Source organism: Anabrus simplex, chromosome 2 (assembly GCF_040414725.1).
Source record: "Anabrus simplex isolate iqAnaSimp1 chromosome 2, ASM4041472v1, whole genome shotgun sequence".
NCBI lineage: Eukaryota > Metazoa > Arthropoda > Insecta > Orthoptera > Tettigoniidae > Anabrus > Anabrus simplex.
Window position 1 is genome coordinate 1,002,744,334 of NC_090266.1, and position 13,815 is coordinate 1,002,758,148.

At 40.6% G+C, this 13,815-nt stretch overlaps 1 protein-coding gene across 2 annotated transcripts in view; it reads right to left on the minus strand.

Moving 5' to 3' along the window:
* Ppat-Dpck (Bifunctional Phosphopantetheine adenylyltransferase - Dephospho-CoA kinase) overlaps positions 1–13,815 on the minus strand; it is a 329,132-nt gene that overhangs the window by 164,670 nt on the left and 150,647 nt on the right. For both annotated transcript variants that reach the window (XR_010859349.2, XM_067141882.2), the window contains exon 3: positions 5,677–5,883. Coding sequence is in view for 1 of the 2 variants with exons in the window: in XM_067141882.2 (XP_066997983.2) it covers positions 5,677–5,883 (207 nt within the window). In the remaining variant the exon portion in view is untranslated. The remainder of the gene's footprint in view (positions 1–5,676; positions 5,884–13,815) is intronic.

Below are 13,815 nucleotides of genomic sequence, written 5' to 3' on the forward strand. Positions count from 1 at the left end.
ACACGATGAAGAGAAACACTTTCTAACAGACTTAAAGAATATGCACTTTTCCTCAGACTTCAAGGTGTTCACTAAAACAAACGCCGAGTTCCCTATCATCAGATCACAATCTTCCTTTTGATTTGCTGGAGTGTGATAATCTACATCTACATCTTTTAATAATGTCTGGTTTCACAAACCTTGCCATCACATTCTTCAACAGTTCCTCCAAGACTGACCTTGTGACGTACCCACTCTGCCCACAGATGTGTGACAAAATTATAACGTGGCGGATCACTTTAATATTAATATAAATAAATGATATCTCATTGTTTCTCCATAAACAATATCCCATGGGCGCCAGCCTTCAAGCTTATGGCTTGAAAACGAAAGTTGATAAATAATAAATAATAATAATAATAATAATAATACATAATGAGAGTCAAAAATCTCCCAGGGCTGGGGTGACGGAACACAAATCATTAAGTACACTAACTTGGAATTTAAGGATCAATAATAATAATTTCAGAAAACAAAAATTAAAACAGCTATTTATTAGGATGAAAAACGTGACGTAACGGCGTATTAACGAAATCTGAACTTACGGGAGCAAAAGAAAAATTGAATGAAATTAACTCTAAGAAAATGAACTGTTGTGCGAAGACTTGCAGTAAGTTATACCATTAGCTCACCATTTGTAGACTCTTATCTGGAAGCTGATGATTGATGGATCTCTCGTACCGGCTGCGTCATCTGTTGTTTGATTCCAGTCCTACTTCTGCTTTTCCTGCCTTTAAGACTTCCTACTGTACTCCTTACATAAAGTTGTAATGAGTCCTAATTTTAAATGCAAAACCACCATGGGTTATGTTCATGAAGAGAATACACTCGTATTCTTACGTGTTACGGAACAGTAGCGTAACTAAATTCATAATAAAAGTTCTCCTCCCCTATACTAGTCAAAACCGGTCTCCCGCTGACTTTACCTATCGTCATTGAGATAACAGGTCCCAATGAGAGTAACTTTTGAGTAGTATATACTGAGATGCAAAGTGAACTGAGTTAAAGTCTTCTCCGATGTGCAGACGTAGAATCGTCGTAAGAGTGTCTTCCAAAACTACGAGTACCAGTGTGAATCTGAATACGAGTAAGAGTGTCCTCTCCAGCTCTTGTCGGCGGGTATGTAGCCATCAAAATCTCCCTCCATCAACCATATCACATGGTCCAGTAAGATATGAGGTCTCATCCCTTCTCCTATGTATTGCTATGAATCCATCACGTTGCTTCATTACGTCCATTCACATAAGCTGAACTTTCCCGCGAAATCAAAGCATCAGGTAGCGAACTTCGAAAAGTAGGCGTTCACAATGTTTCAACTGTCTCTTCGTAAGGTGGAGAGGGTAAGGTCTCTCGTAATCTTGATGACGTACATTTCCTGGAAATGGGCTGAAATTAGCCTGCTGACTCTGGTCACTTCACAATGGCTATTGGAAAATTTACTGCAAGCTATAAATATGAATGATGTTGAAATACTTTACACAATATGTGGTTCGTTCAGAATACGTTATAGCCGCGATACAAAGAAATGAAATGATGATGTGAAATGGATGATTAAAACCCTATATATATATACATATTAATTTAAAAATGACCTATCAGTGATTAAATATATACATCTTACAATTAATTATATAGTTCAATAATTGAATACATGCAGTGATGTCCCAAACATCACAACCTCAGTAAGTGGATGTGCAGCATACTTTACTGAAGAGCTACGTTTGGATTCTCAAAGATATCCATAAAACTTGAGAGAAAAAGCCAAAAAGATTTATGTAAATTTGATGAAAGGAACATGAAAAGCTGTTCTTCACGTGACAATGCATAGCTCTTAGTGTCATACATAGTTTCATTTTTTTTTGGTGAAACTGATGACTGGGTTTTCCTTTTAACTGAGGAGTGAGGTGAAATGTTATGACAATCCTTAATGTTTTCAGACAAACAAGACACATCTGCACTTAAACTGTGCTTAGGAATTTTGTAAGTCTTCAAAGTTCCCATCTGAGAATCCTTACTCACAATTTCTCTCCTGAATAATGTAACCAAAGGGTCCCACTGAAGCAAAATCCTATCTAAACACCTTCTTAGTGATACCCATTGAGTAGACACATGTTTCAGAATTTTCCTGATCTCTGTGTTGTGTAAAGTCTGAAATTCTCTGAACTTTTCTTTCCTCTCTGCACTCCTTTCCAGATAATAAAATATTAATTATACTTTCATCTACATTTACAGGCAAACACGCCGCACCCTTCTTGGCAGCAAGATTAATTAGGTGACAAGAGCAGCCCACGATGATTATGTTACTATTTTCCCGCTTCAAACATCCTGCCACACCATTCTTTAATCTTACCATTACTGGAGCATTATCAGCACCAAGAGCTAGGCAGTTTTTTAATGGAATGCAGAATTCCCGAAAAGTTGAGAGCAAAAGATTGGCAATGTAAGCTCCAGTAGCATCCCCTTCTAAATTACGCACAGAGAGTAGATAACTCTGAATTTCATTGAGTTCAGGCCTAAAAAATGTTACAACAATGGGATATATCTTCAAGTCGCTTTTATTGCTACCATCAGTAGCAACAGAAAATGCATTCACCTGCAAATATGATACAATTTTTGCCCTTTCTTCCATGCACATTTCTGTAATGATAGCCACTGTTTTCGTCCTAGCTCACCCATATTGTTTAGTGATTTCCGAATTAGGAAACATTTTGCGAATCAAAGGTTCCGCGTGATAGGCACAATTTACAGGCAGGTTATGTTCTACTATAAATTACGTAAATAGCGCCTCGGCATTCGTCACAGGATTTACATCTTGGTTTTTAAACGAGAAGTTCAGTTTCTGGTTTCTTTCTACACACTGGACACTCTCCTTATGTTTTTTCGTTTGCATATGCTTGAGTATATTGCATTTCCTGCCATGTGCAACTGAAAAATCGCACCTACATATAGTACAGAATGTGAACATTGGTCCCTTTCTGGATTCACTCAAACACGCAAACTCTTCCCTATAAGCACTTTTAAACACTGCATCATATTTCTTTTTTTGACATTTTGGCTAAAACAAATATTAAGGCACAACACGAGCACTTCTGCAGGTCTTGCCCCGGTAGAAAACGACTATGGTGTGCTACTGCTGAGGTTAGGTTACTCCAAGAAGAATGTTACTCACTTGACTCGCTTGCAAAGAGAATGACTGTATTATAGACCAAAGAGCAGCACATGACTGGCCACCGTGCCCTGTACTGCCATCTGGTATCATTATTAGAGCTACTATTGACCAGCCATACTCCGCCATATATCGACAGAACGAGGAAATCCGCGGGAGTTTAAAGTAATACGAAAATTACGGATATTGCTCTGAAAATCGGGAGATCGGACCCGGCGATCAGGAGATCGGGAGGAACGATGAAAAATCGGGAGTCTCCCGCTCAAATCGGGAGACTTGGCACGTCTGGGCAGTGGTCTGGGTAAGTGGAATGCACGCCGCAGGGCATCTAGCTCGGAGCTGTCCTTCAAGTAACTGATTTCAAACAGTTTGTTGCGTCACTGTGGTGTCAACTGCTGCTCGAATTCCTGCTGCAGACACAGTCCGCTGCGCCACAGCCCTACGCCGAATACGGTGATCCTCCCTCCTTCTTGCGAGCGAAATTTCTTGTGACCACTGTTGCCAGCACGCATGCACAGTGGAGATATTCCTGCCAAGTTGTTCTGCAATAGCGCAGAAGGAAAATCCACATTCATGTAGCCCTATTATAAGGGCCCGTTCAACCATAGTGAGCTGTTGATACTGGCCTCTTCGTAGTCGTAAAGGCAATTTTCACCCACTCACAGTCACTCCGTCCAATCTCACAGGTAACTAACACTCTAGCACAGTACAGCCTGTATTTAAAGCAAACATAATGTGCAACATCATGGGGCCGCTACTAGTGCCACGCTAATGTGATTTGCGGGAAACCTGAATGACATCATCTTTCAGATGTATAAACACGCCTACCACCGTACGTTAATCTATCACAACCCCTTCTTGGTGTTTGGATAAATTCTATTTCCACAAGAGCATTTTGTTGGCAATGATTGAGAGTCAGAAATTCAGTCCAATATCCTCCCTGTTGTGAAGCCTTGGTTAATTTTACAACTTCAACAACTTACTGATAATCACAATCCTTATATGCAGGACTTTAAAACAGCATTGGAGAATGACCCAGAAGGTCAAGAGTTTAAAGCTGTGATTTATGTGGACTGACAACCACCAGCTGAACACAAGGGTTGATATAATGCACCTGCAATGAGTGAGATGGCTTTGGTTGATTTTGGGGCAGAAGTTTGAAAAACGGGATCTCATTCTTCACAGCAGACACCTGAAGCTGGAGGGGATCAATGAAAGTTACCGTGCTTATGACACTCTTCAGTACAACAAATGAATAAATAATTTTAATGTTATTTGCTTTACGTCCCACTAACTACTTTTACGGTCTTCAGAGATGCCGAGGTGCCGGAATTTAGTCCCGCAGGAGTTCTTTTACGTGCCAGTAAATCTACCGACACGGGGCTGTCGTATTTGAGCACCTTCAAATACCACCGGACTGAGCCAGGATCAAACCTGCCAAGTTGGGGTTAGAAAGCCAGCACCTTAACCGTCTGAGCCACTCAGCCCAGCACAACAAATGAACGATAATTTTGTTTTAAGTAGCACCGACACAGACAGATCTCATGGCGATGATGGGATAGGAAAAGGCTAGGAGTGGGAAGGAAGCGGCCATGGCCTTAATTACGGTACAGCTCAAGCAATTGCCTGGTGTGAAAATGGGAAACCAGAGGGCTGCCGACAGTGGGGCTTAATCCCACTATCTCTCAAACACAAGCTCACAGCTGTGCAACACTAAACCCACGGCCAACTCGCTCGGTACTCTTCAGTACCGTCTTATGTTCTGCCTTGGAGAAAATGGATACTCCATTACCATCTCCCAGCTTGATCCAAACTCTTAAGCCCCTCTTAATAAAACTGTTTCTGCTTCAGATGTTTACTCTTAATGAAACATGGAAAGAGAGGGTCAAGAAAACTACACATTACTGTATCACAGTCTCCTTAATCAGTATTTAATGAAAACTACCCAACTTCAACCGTGACTTCAACAACAACCTGGGACAACATAATTTGAGCAACAGTAGGCAAGAGGGGGTTCTGCATTTATAATGACAACTATGCAAGTCAAATGTGACTGGCTGTAGGCAAGGGACACCGCCATTATAATGAGAACTTACAGGGTCGTGTGTGACAGGCAGTAGGCAACGGGGGGGGGGGCAAGCCATTATAATGAAGAACACCCCAACTCGACTGTAAATGGCAGTAGACAGAGGGGACTGCCATTATAATGAAAACTTCCCAACTCAAATGTAACTGGAAGTAAGAAATGGTGCCTGCCTTCGTAATGAAAACTCCCCATACTGATTGTCACTGGCAGTAAGAAATGGGGCCTGCCACTGTAATGAAAACCTCCCAACTCAGACTTCATGTACTCACAATGTGTATAGTATTTTACCTAGAATTCTGTAGCAAAGCATGGATACATGAGCTAGTACTGATATAAAACATAACTAGTGAAAACCTCAAAACAAAACCATTAATTCTTACTTTACCTCAGGAATGCGAATTCGGGTTCCTAGAAGTTGTAGCCTATGATTGCTGGAACTGATCTTGGCTTCTCCTATTTCAAGCTCGGTTGGAAGGCTATCATTTGTTAGCAACTCAACAACATGGATATCCAATGTAGACAGTCCACTTTTTGCTCTCAAATCATTTACCATTTTGCCTCCCTTTAGTGTCTCTGAGCTTACCACAATCATCTGCAACAAAATAATCCACCTGTAATTTCACTAATACATGCAACAGGCAGGATTAGAAACATGTGAATTGCCTTGGATAAAATATTACGATACATGAAGTTCTGTAGTCATATGTAGAGGCATGAAAATATCGCAACTGCCAAATATGCAATAAAAAGCATGTTATGGTGCCTTTTTTCCCCACTTTTCTTTGCATTTTTTAGTAACGGCACCCCTAAGTCCCGTTCCCTTATTGCAAATTAATGCTATAAATGAATAATGATGATTAACTGTATTATCGGCAAAAAAAAAAATTCAAGAAATATGTAATATTTTGATGAAGAATATGTCTACAGTTTTGGAACCGTCCTTGGGTCAGTGAGCATTACTAAAACATGATAGTTTTAAAATCAAAATAACTTCTAGAAAATGCGTGACGATTGTGATCAATAGCTCATTGTAAAGAGAAGAAAACCTACATAACCAGTAATAGCACTCCGATAGCGGTATGATATAGGGTATAAAGGTGATTCAATAGTGCCACCATCTTAAGATACCAACATCATCATTCTATGCAGATAACAATTAGTGTTGTTGATGATGATGCTTGTTGTTTACGCATTTTTTTAGTCATAGTGATACTTTGGACATACAATAAAAATTGTAACACGACCAAGAACGGAATTTTCCAACAACCCTGAGTAAAAAAAAAAAGCCTTACAAATTTATAACAGTTTTTTTTTCCTTGGAAACAAACAGTTCTGAAATATATAAACAATGTATAAAACATCCCATTGTATATTGTGTTAAAATTGGGATTCGATCAAATAACGTGTTTAAGGAAACGCAGAGGTGCCGGAATGTTGTCCCGCAAGAGTTCTTTAACATGTCGACCTTCCAATACCACCGCACTGAGCCAGGATTGAACCTGCCAAGGGGCAGAAGGCCTGCGTTCCATCCTTCGAGCCGTTGTGAGCAGTCTCTTTGTCTTTACAAAGACGGATTTGAAGTTCTATGTTTTCGTATAATTTTTAAATAATAAATGTTACAGCATCTAAAGATCCATTAGTTCTGTATTTCATGACTTGAGTGGAGTATAATTGAGTGACTACTAAGCTAAAAAAAATACCACTCCATTCTCGCTCTCGTGATGTCAGAGCCAATAGCAGCGCTGCTCTCCGGAATGACCTATCTGACCTATGAGGTTATTCTAGTTACGTTGGAAAACCCCATTTCCAAGAAATACAAGGATTGTAAATGACGGATTTGTATACCTACCCGTTATGAAACTCTGAAACGGTGCTGGTGAAGAACGCAACAGCTGAGGGGCATTGCAACTTCCCTCCGTAGGTGGGGGGAGTAGAATAACACCCACAGTATCCCCTTCCTGTCGTAAGAGGCGACTAAAGGGGGCCCCATGGGTTCTGAACTTGGGGGTCTGGGTTGGCGACCACGGAGCCCTTAGCTGAGTCCTAGCTTTATTTCCACTTACTTGTGCCGGGCTCCTCACTTTCATCTATCATTCTTCAAGTCTCATCTCCTTCATCTCCTTTTTTTTTTTTTTTTTTTTTTGCTATTTGCTTTACGTCGAAACGACACAGATAGGTCTTATGGCGACGATGGGACAGGAAAAGGCTAGGAGTGGGAAGGAAGCGGCCGTGGCCTTAATTAAGGTACAGCCCCAGCATTTGCCTGGTGTGAAAATGGGAAACCACGGAAAACCATTTTCAGGGCTACCGACAGTGGGGTTCGAACCTACTATCTCCCGAATACTGGATACTGGCTGCACTTAAGCGACTGCAGCTATCGAGCTCGGTTCATCTCCTTTCAGAAGATCGGCTACCATCATGGAGATTCTTGCTTTGGATGTTGCTCAGTAGTGAAACAGTTGAACCAAGTTTTCAAATTACCAATCCAAGGAATGTGCCTTCTTCCTGGTCTTCCTTTGCCTTGTATCTTCCCTTGAATAACCAGCTGCAGTAGACGATATTCTCTTCTCTCATCTATCCTATCCGACCACATTTGGTCAACTCTTGTTCTTTTCCGACCCCGACCGTATTACGTAAGGAGGCCTATGGAGTCTTTCATTTTCACGCCCTTCGTGGCCCTCGTCTCTTCTTGGCCGATAACTTCATTTTTCGAAGTGTCGGATCCCTTCCATTTTTTCTCTCTGATTAGAGTTATATAGAGGATGGTTGCCTAGTTGTACTTCCTCTTAAAACAATAATCACCACCACCACCACCGCACTGCAACTGAAAAATGGTTATATACTTGTAACTGCCTCCTCTGCGAACCATGTGACCTTGCCGTGGTGGGGAGGCTTGCGTGTCCCAATGATGCAGATAGCCGAGCCGCAGTTGCAACCATATCGGATGGGTATCTGTTGAGAGACCAGACTAACGAATGGTTCATCGAAAGGGGGGTAGCAGCCTTTCGGTAGTTGCAAGGGCGGCAGTCTAGATGATTGACTGATACGGCCTTGTAATAATACTCAACATGGCTTAGCTGTGTTGATACTGCTACACGGCTGAAAGCAACGGGAAACTACAGCCGTAACTAACTCCCGAGGACATGCAGCTCTCTCTGTATGAATGATGTACTGATGATGGCTTCCTCCCGGGTAAAATATTCCGGAGGTAAACTAGTCCCCCATTCGGATCTCCGGGTGGGGACTACACGAGAGGGGGCGATCATCAGGAAGATGGATACTGACATTCTGCGAGTCGGAGCGTGGAATGTTAGAAGTTTGAATCGTTGTGGTAGGTTAGAGAATCTGAAAAGGGAGATGGATAGGCTAAAGTTAGATGTAGTTGGCATAAGTGAAGTACGTTGGCAGGAAGAACAAGATTTTTGGTCAGGCGACTACCGAATTATCAACACAAAATCAAACAGAGGAAATGCAGGAGTTGGTTTAATAATGAATAAGAAAATAGGGCAGCGGATAAGCTACTACGACCAGCATAGTGAAAGAATTATTGTCGTCAAGATAGACACCAAACCAATGCCCACCACAATAGTGCAGGTCTATATGCCTACTAGTTCAGCGGATGATGAAGAAATCGAAAGAATATATGAGGAGATAGAAGATTTAATACAATATGTAAAAGGTGACGAGAATCTAATTGTGATGGGAGACTGGAATGCAGTGGTAGGCCAAGGAAGAGAAGGTAGTACAGTAGGAGAATTTGGATTGGGACAAAGGAACGAAAGAGGAAGCCGGCTGGTTGAATTCTGCACTGATCATAATTTAGTCCTTGCCAATACTTGGTTCAAACACCACAAACGACGGCTGTATACGTGGACGAGACCTGGAGACACTGGAAGGTATCAAATAGACTTCATTATGATTAGGCAGAGATTCAGAAACCAGGTGTTGGATTGCAAAACTTTCCCAGGAGCAGACGTGGACTCTGACCACAACTTGTTGGTCATGAAATGCCATCTGAAGTTGAAGAAATTGAAGAAAGGAAAGAATGCAAAAAGATGGGATCTAGACAAGTTGAAAGAAAAGAGTGTGAGGGATTGTTTCAAGGAACATGTTGCACAAAGACTAAATGAAAAGGCTGAAGGAAACACTATAGAGGAAGAGTGGAGAGTCATGAAAAATGAAGTCAGTAGGGCTGCTGAAGAAATGTTAGGAAGGAAGAAAAGATCAACTAAGAATCAGTGGATAACTCAGGAGATACTAGACCTGATTGATGAACGAAGAAAATACAAGAACGCTAGAAATGAAGAGGGCAGAAAAGAATACAGGCGATTAAAGGATCAAGTGGATAGAAAGTGCAAGATAGCTAAGGAAGAATGGCTGAAGGAGAAGTGCAAGGATGTCGAAGGCTGTATGGTCCTGGGAAAGGTAGATGCTGCATACAGGAAAATCAAGGAAACCTTTGGAGAAAGGAAATCTAGGTGTATGAATATTAAGAGCTCAGATGGAAAACCACTTCTAGGGAAAGAAGACAAAGCAGAAAGATGGCAGGAGCATATCCAACAGTTGTATCAAGGTAAAGATGTAGATAATTTGGTTCTGGAACATGAAGAGGCTGTTGATGCTGATGAAATGGGAGACCCAATTTTGAGGTCAGAGTTTGACAGAGCTGTGAGTGACCTAAATAGGAACAAGGCACCTGGAATTGATGACATTCCCTCTGAATTACTGACTGCCTTAGGAGAAACCAGCATGGCAAGGTTATTTCATTTAGTGTGCAAGATGTATGAGACAGGAGAAGTCCCATCCGATTTTCGGCAGAATGTTGTTATACCTATTCCCAAGAAAGCCGGTGCTGACAGGTGTGAAAACTACCGCACCATTAGTTTAGTAACTCATGCCTGCAAAATTTTAACACGTATTATTTACAGAAGAATGGAAAAACAAGTTGAAGCTGAGTTGGAAGAAGATCAATTTGGCTTCAGAAGAAATGTAGGAACACGTGAAGCAATCCTGACTTTACGTCTGATCTTAGAGGATCGAATCAAGAAGGACAAGCCCTCGTACATGGCATTCGTAGATCTAGAAAAGGCATTCGATAATGTTGATTGGACCAAGCTATTTATGATTCTGAAGATGATGGGGATCAGATACCGAGAACGAAGAATTATCTACAATCTGTATAAAAATCAGTCTGCAGTGATAAGAATCGAGGGCTTTGAAAAAGAAGCAGCAATCCAGAAAGGAGTGAGGCAAGGCTGCAGTCTGTCCCCTCTCCTTTTCAATGTTTACATAGAACAGGCAGTAAGGGAAATCAAAGAGAAATTTGGAAAGGGAATCACAGTCCAAGGAGAAGAAATCAAAACCTTGAGATTTGCCGATGATATTGTTATTTTATCTGAGACTGCAGAAGATCTCGAGAAGTTGCTGAATGGTATGGATGAAGTCTTGGGTAAGGAGTACAAGATGAAAATAAATAAGTCCAAAACAAAAGTAATGGAGTGCAGTCGAACGAAGGCAGGTGATGTAGGAAATATTAGATTAGGAAATGAAGTCTTAAAGGAAGTAGATGAATATTGTTACTTGGGTAGTAAAATAACTAACGATGGCAGAAGTAAAGAGGACATAAAATGCAGACTAGCACAAGCAAGGAAGAGCTTTCTTAAGAAAAGAAATTTGCTCACTTCAAACATTGATATCGGAATTAGAAAGATGTTTTTGAAGACGTTCGTGTGGAGCGTGGCATTGTATGGAAGTGAAACATGGACAATAACTGGCTCAGAAAGAAAGAGAATAGAAGCTTTTGAAATGTGGTGTTACAGAAGAATGCTGAAGGTGAGATGGATAGATCTAATCACGAATGAAGAGATACTGAATCGAACTGGTGAGAGGAGATCAATTTGGCTAAATTTGACGAGAAGAAGAGTTAGAATGATAGGTCACATCTTAAGACACCCAGGACTTGTTCAGTTGGTTTTTGAAGGAAGTGTAGGGGGTAAGAACGGTAGGGGTAGGCCAAGGTATGAATATGACAAGCAGATTAGAGCAGACGTAGGATGCAATAGTTACGTAGAAATGAAAAGGTTAGCACAGGATAGGGTGGCATGGAGAGCTGCATCAAACCAGTCTATGGACTGATGACTCAAACAACAACACTTGTAACTGTTTCATTCCACAACGGTTGTGTTCCTGAAACGGTTGCATTCTATGTGTCCCAGCTGTAATGGGTATTACAAAGCGTGACACGTGCACGGAGCCTCAAGGACGGTTGTAATGCAGAAACAGGGGAGGTCCGCCTGCAAACCTCGTATTGAGAGCAAGGGAAGCAGTGCAGCAGTGAGGGGTGGGCCTCAGTTTTAGTAAAATAACTGTTTTAAAATTCCTTGATTAATAAAGACATTGATAATTTACAGATATAATTGAAATAAATTGAAATATAATTTGAAATAAACATATTAATGGTTGTGCTAATGTTGCCCATTGTATTTTCATAAACATGGTTACTTTTCTTTTGAATTCTGTTACCAAGACTTTCAATTCCTAACAGCCCCCCCCCAGTTTCAAGTATCTAGAACCACCACTGCCCATATTGCAATAGGCTACAACTGAAAGATGAACAACATATATTTATAGCAATTAATTCCATTTTTATTCTTATTCTACTAAACCTTAAAATAGTTTTATAAATGTATACACACGGAGATAAAACAGAAACATTAGTAGCAACAACTATTCAGTATGCGGATTCTCAACCATTACTGCATCTCTTTCTGTAACGTTATGCCATTTAGCCATTCTTTTGGTGAGATATGTTGTAGCTTATTCAAACTGACGATTCACCTCCGACCTACAATTACCAATAAAAATAAGTTAATTGTCTTAGTTTGAATAGTAATACTAATGTAACAAAGAAAATTCAATAAAGTCGGATAACACCTATCTCAGTTAAGGCAGCTGTTTTAAGTTCATACGCAATTTCATGGTGTTCTTCACCAATATATTTGTCATATTTTTTGGCGTGTTTTAAAGAATAAGATCGATGAATGTTATTTTTTTTTGCTATTGGTTTTACGTCACACCGACACAGATAGGTCTTATGGCGACTATGGGATAGGAAAGGCCTAGGAGTTGGAAGCGGCCGCGGCCTTAATTAAGGTACAGCCCCAGCATTTGCCTGGTGTGAAAATGGGAAACCACGGAAAACCATCTTCAGGGCTGCCGACAGTGGATTAAAAATTCCACTAATCATAGTATCACGGTATAATAAAACATGACAAAATATAACGTGCTATTGAAAGGTCATACCACAACTAGCGAGTAACAAAGTATTGTCAGCGTGTCCACCGCCGCTTGTTATGAAGCAAGGGTGAGGAAGCGACTGATAGCAGCTGAAGATCTCACTCACCACATCCCTGCATGGGTAAGAGCTAATCTGTCATCATCCCTCTTCAAGGAAAAGACTTTGTGACGCTGTGACATCTGACGGAAACTGGCTGAACTACCAGCGCTAGAATTCGGCCGACACTCGTAAGTCAATAAGCAGAGCTTTATTAAAATCACGATTAAATATATAAAGAATCCCTAATTTTAAAGTATGTTAAAGTAGCCCCTTAGAGAAAAATATAAACTTCCCTAAGGTATAGTTTGCTTCTAATTTGAACACCATCTTCACTTAAAACAAGTTTAGGAAAACCGCAGTTCAGAGCTCAATTTGATATGGAGATACGTTATTTTAACTACAATTTTATAACTATATTTGCATTTCTTTTTGAAATGCTTTTACACTAATGAAAAGTGTATCACAGACTACCGTGCACTATAAAAACAAAATAATTTTACCTTGTTCTGTTTCCTTATAAAAGCTCTTACAAACTTTTGACCTATGTTACAACTACAGAGCTGGTGGCCGGCCGTTCCAGCTCCGGCCGCCTCTTATGCACAGTTCATTCGGTTTCTGTGTTTACTGAGAAGCAATGAGGAAGAAACAGTTGAAACATGTGCAGCGTTATCCTTGAATTCAAATCTATGAACAAAATCAGCAAGCGTTTGTGGCTATTAAACACACACACACCATGCCATGTATTTTATCAGTTTTATCTTCTTTTTTTTTTTTTTTTTTTTTTTGCTTTACGTCGCACCGACGCAGATAGGTGTTACGGCAACGATGAGACAGGAAAGGACTAGGAGTGGGGAGGAAACAGCCGTGGGCTTAATTAAGGTACAGCCCCAGTATTTGCCTGGTGTGAAAATGGGAAACCATGGAAAACCATCTTCAGGGCTGCCGATAGTGGGGTTCGAACCTAATATCTCCCGAATACTGGATACTGGCCGCATTTAAGCGACTGCAGCTATTGAGCTCGGTATCTTCTTTTTTGACAACATTATTGAAATTATTACAGGTCTAGTTCTTGAAATTAACACTGTAATTGATTAGGTTGTGTACATCCAATTATAGAAGGTGTAACAGTAAAGTACAGCCAAACTCTCAGGAGATATTCCTCACATGTAGAAGAAGAAAATATATTAT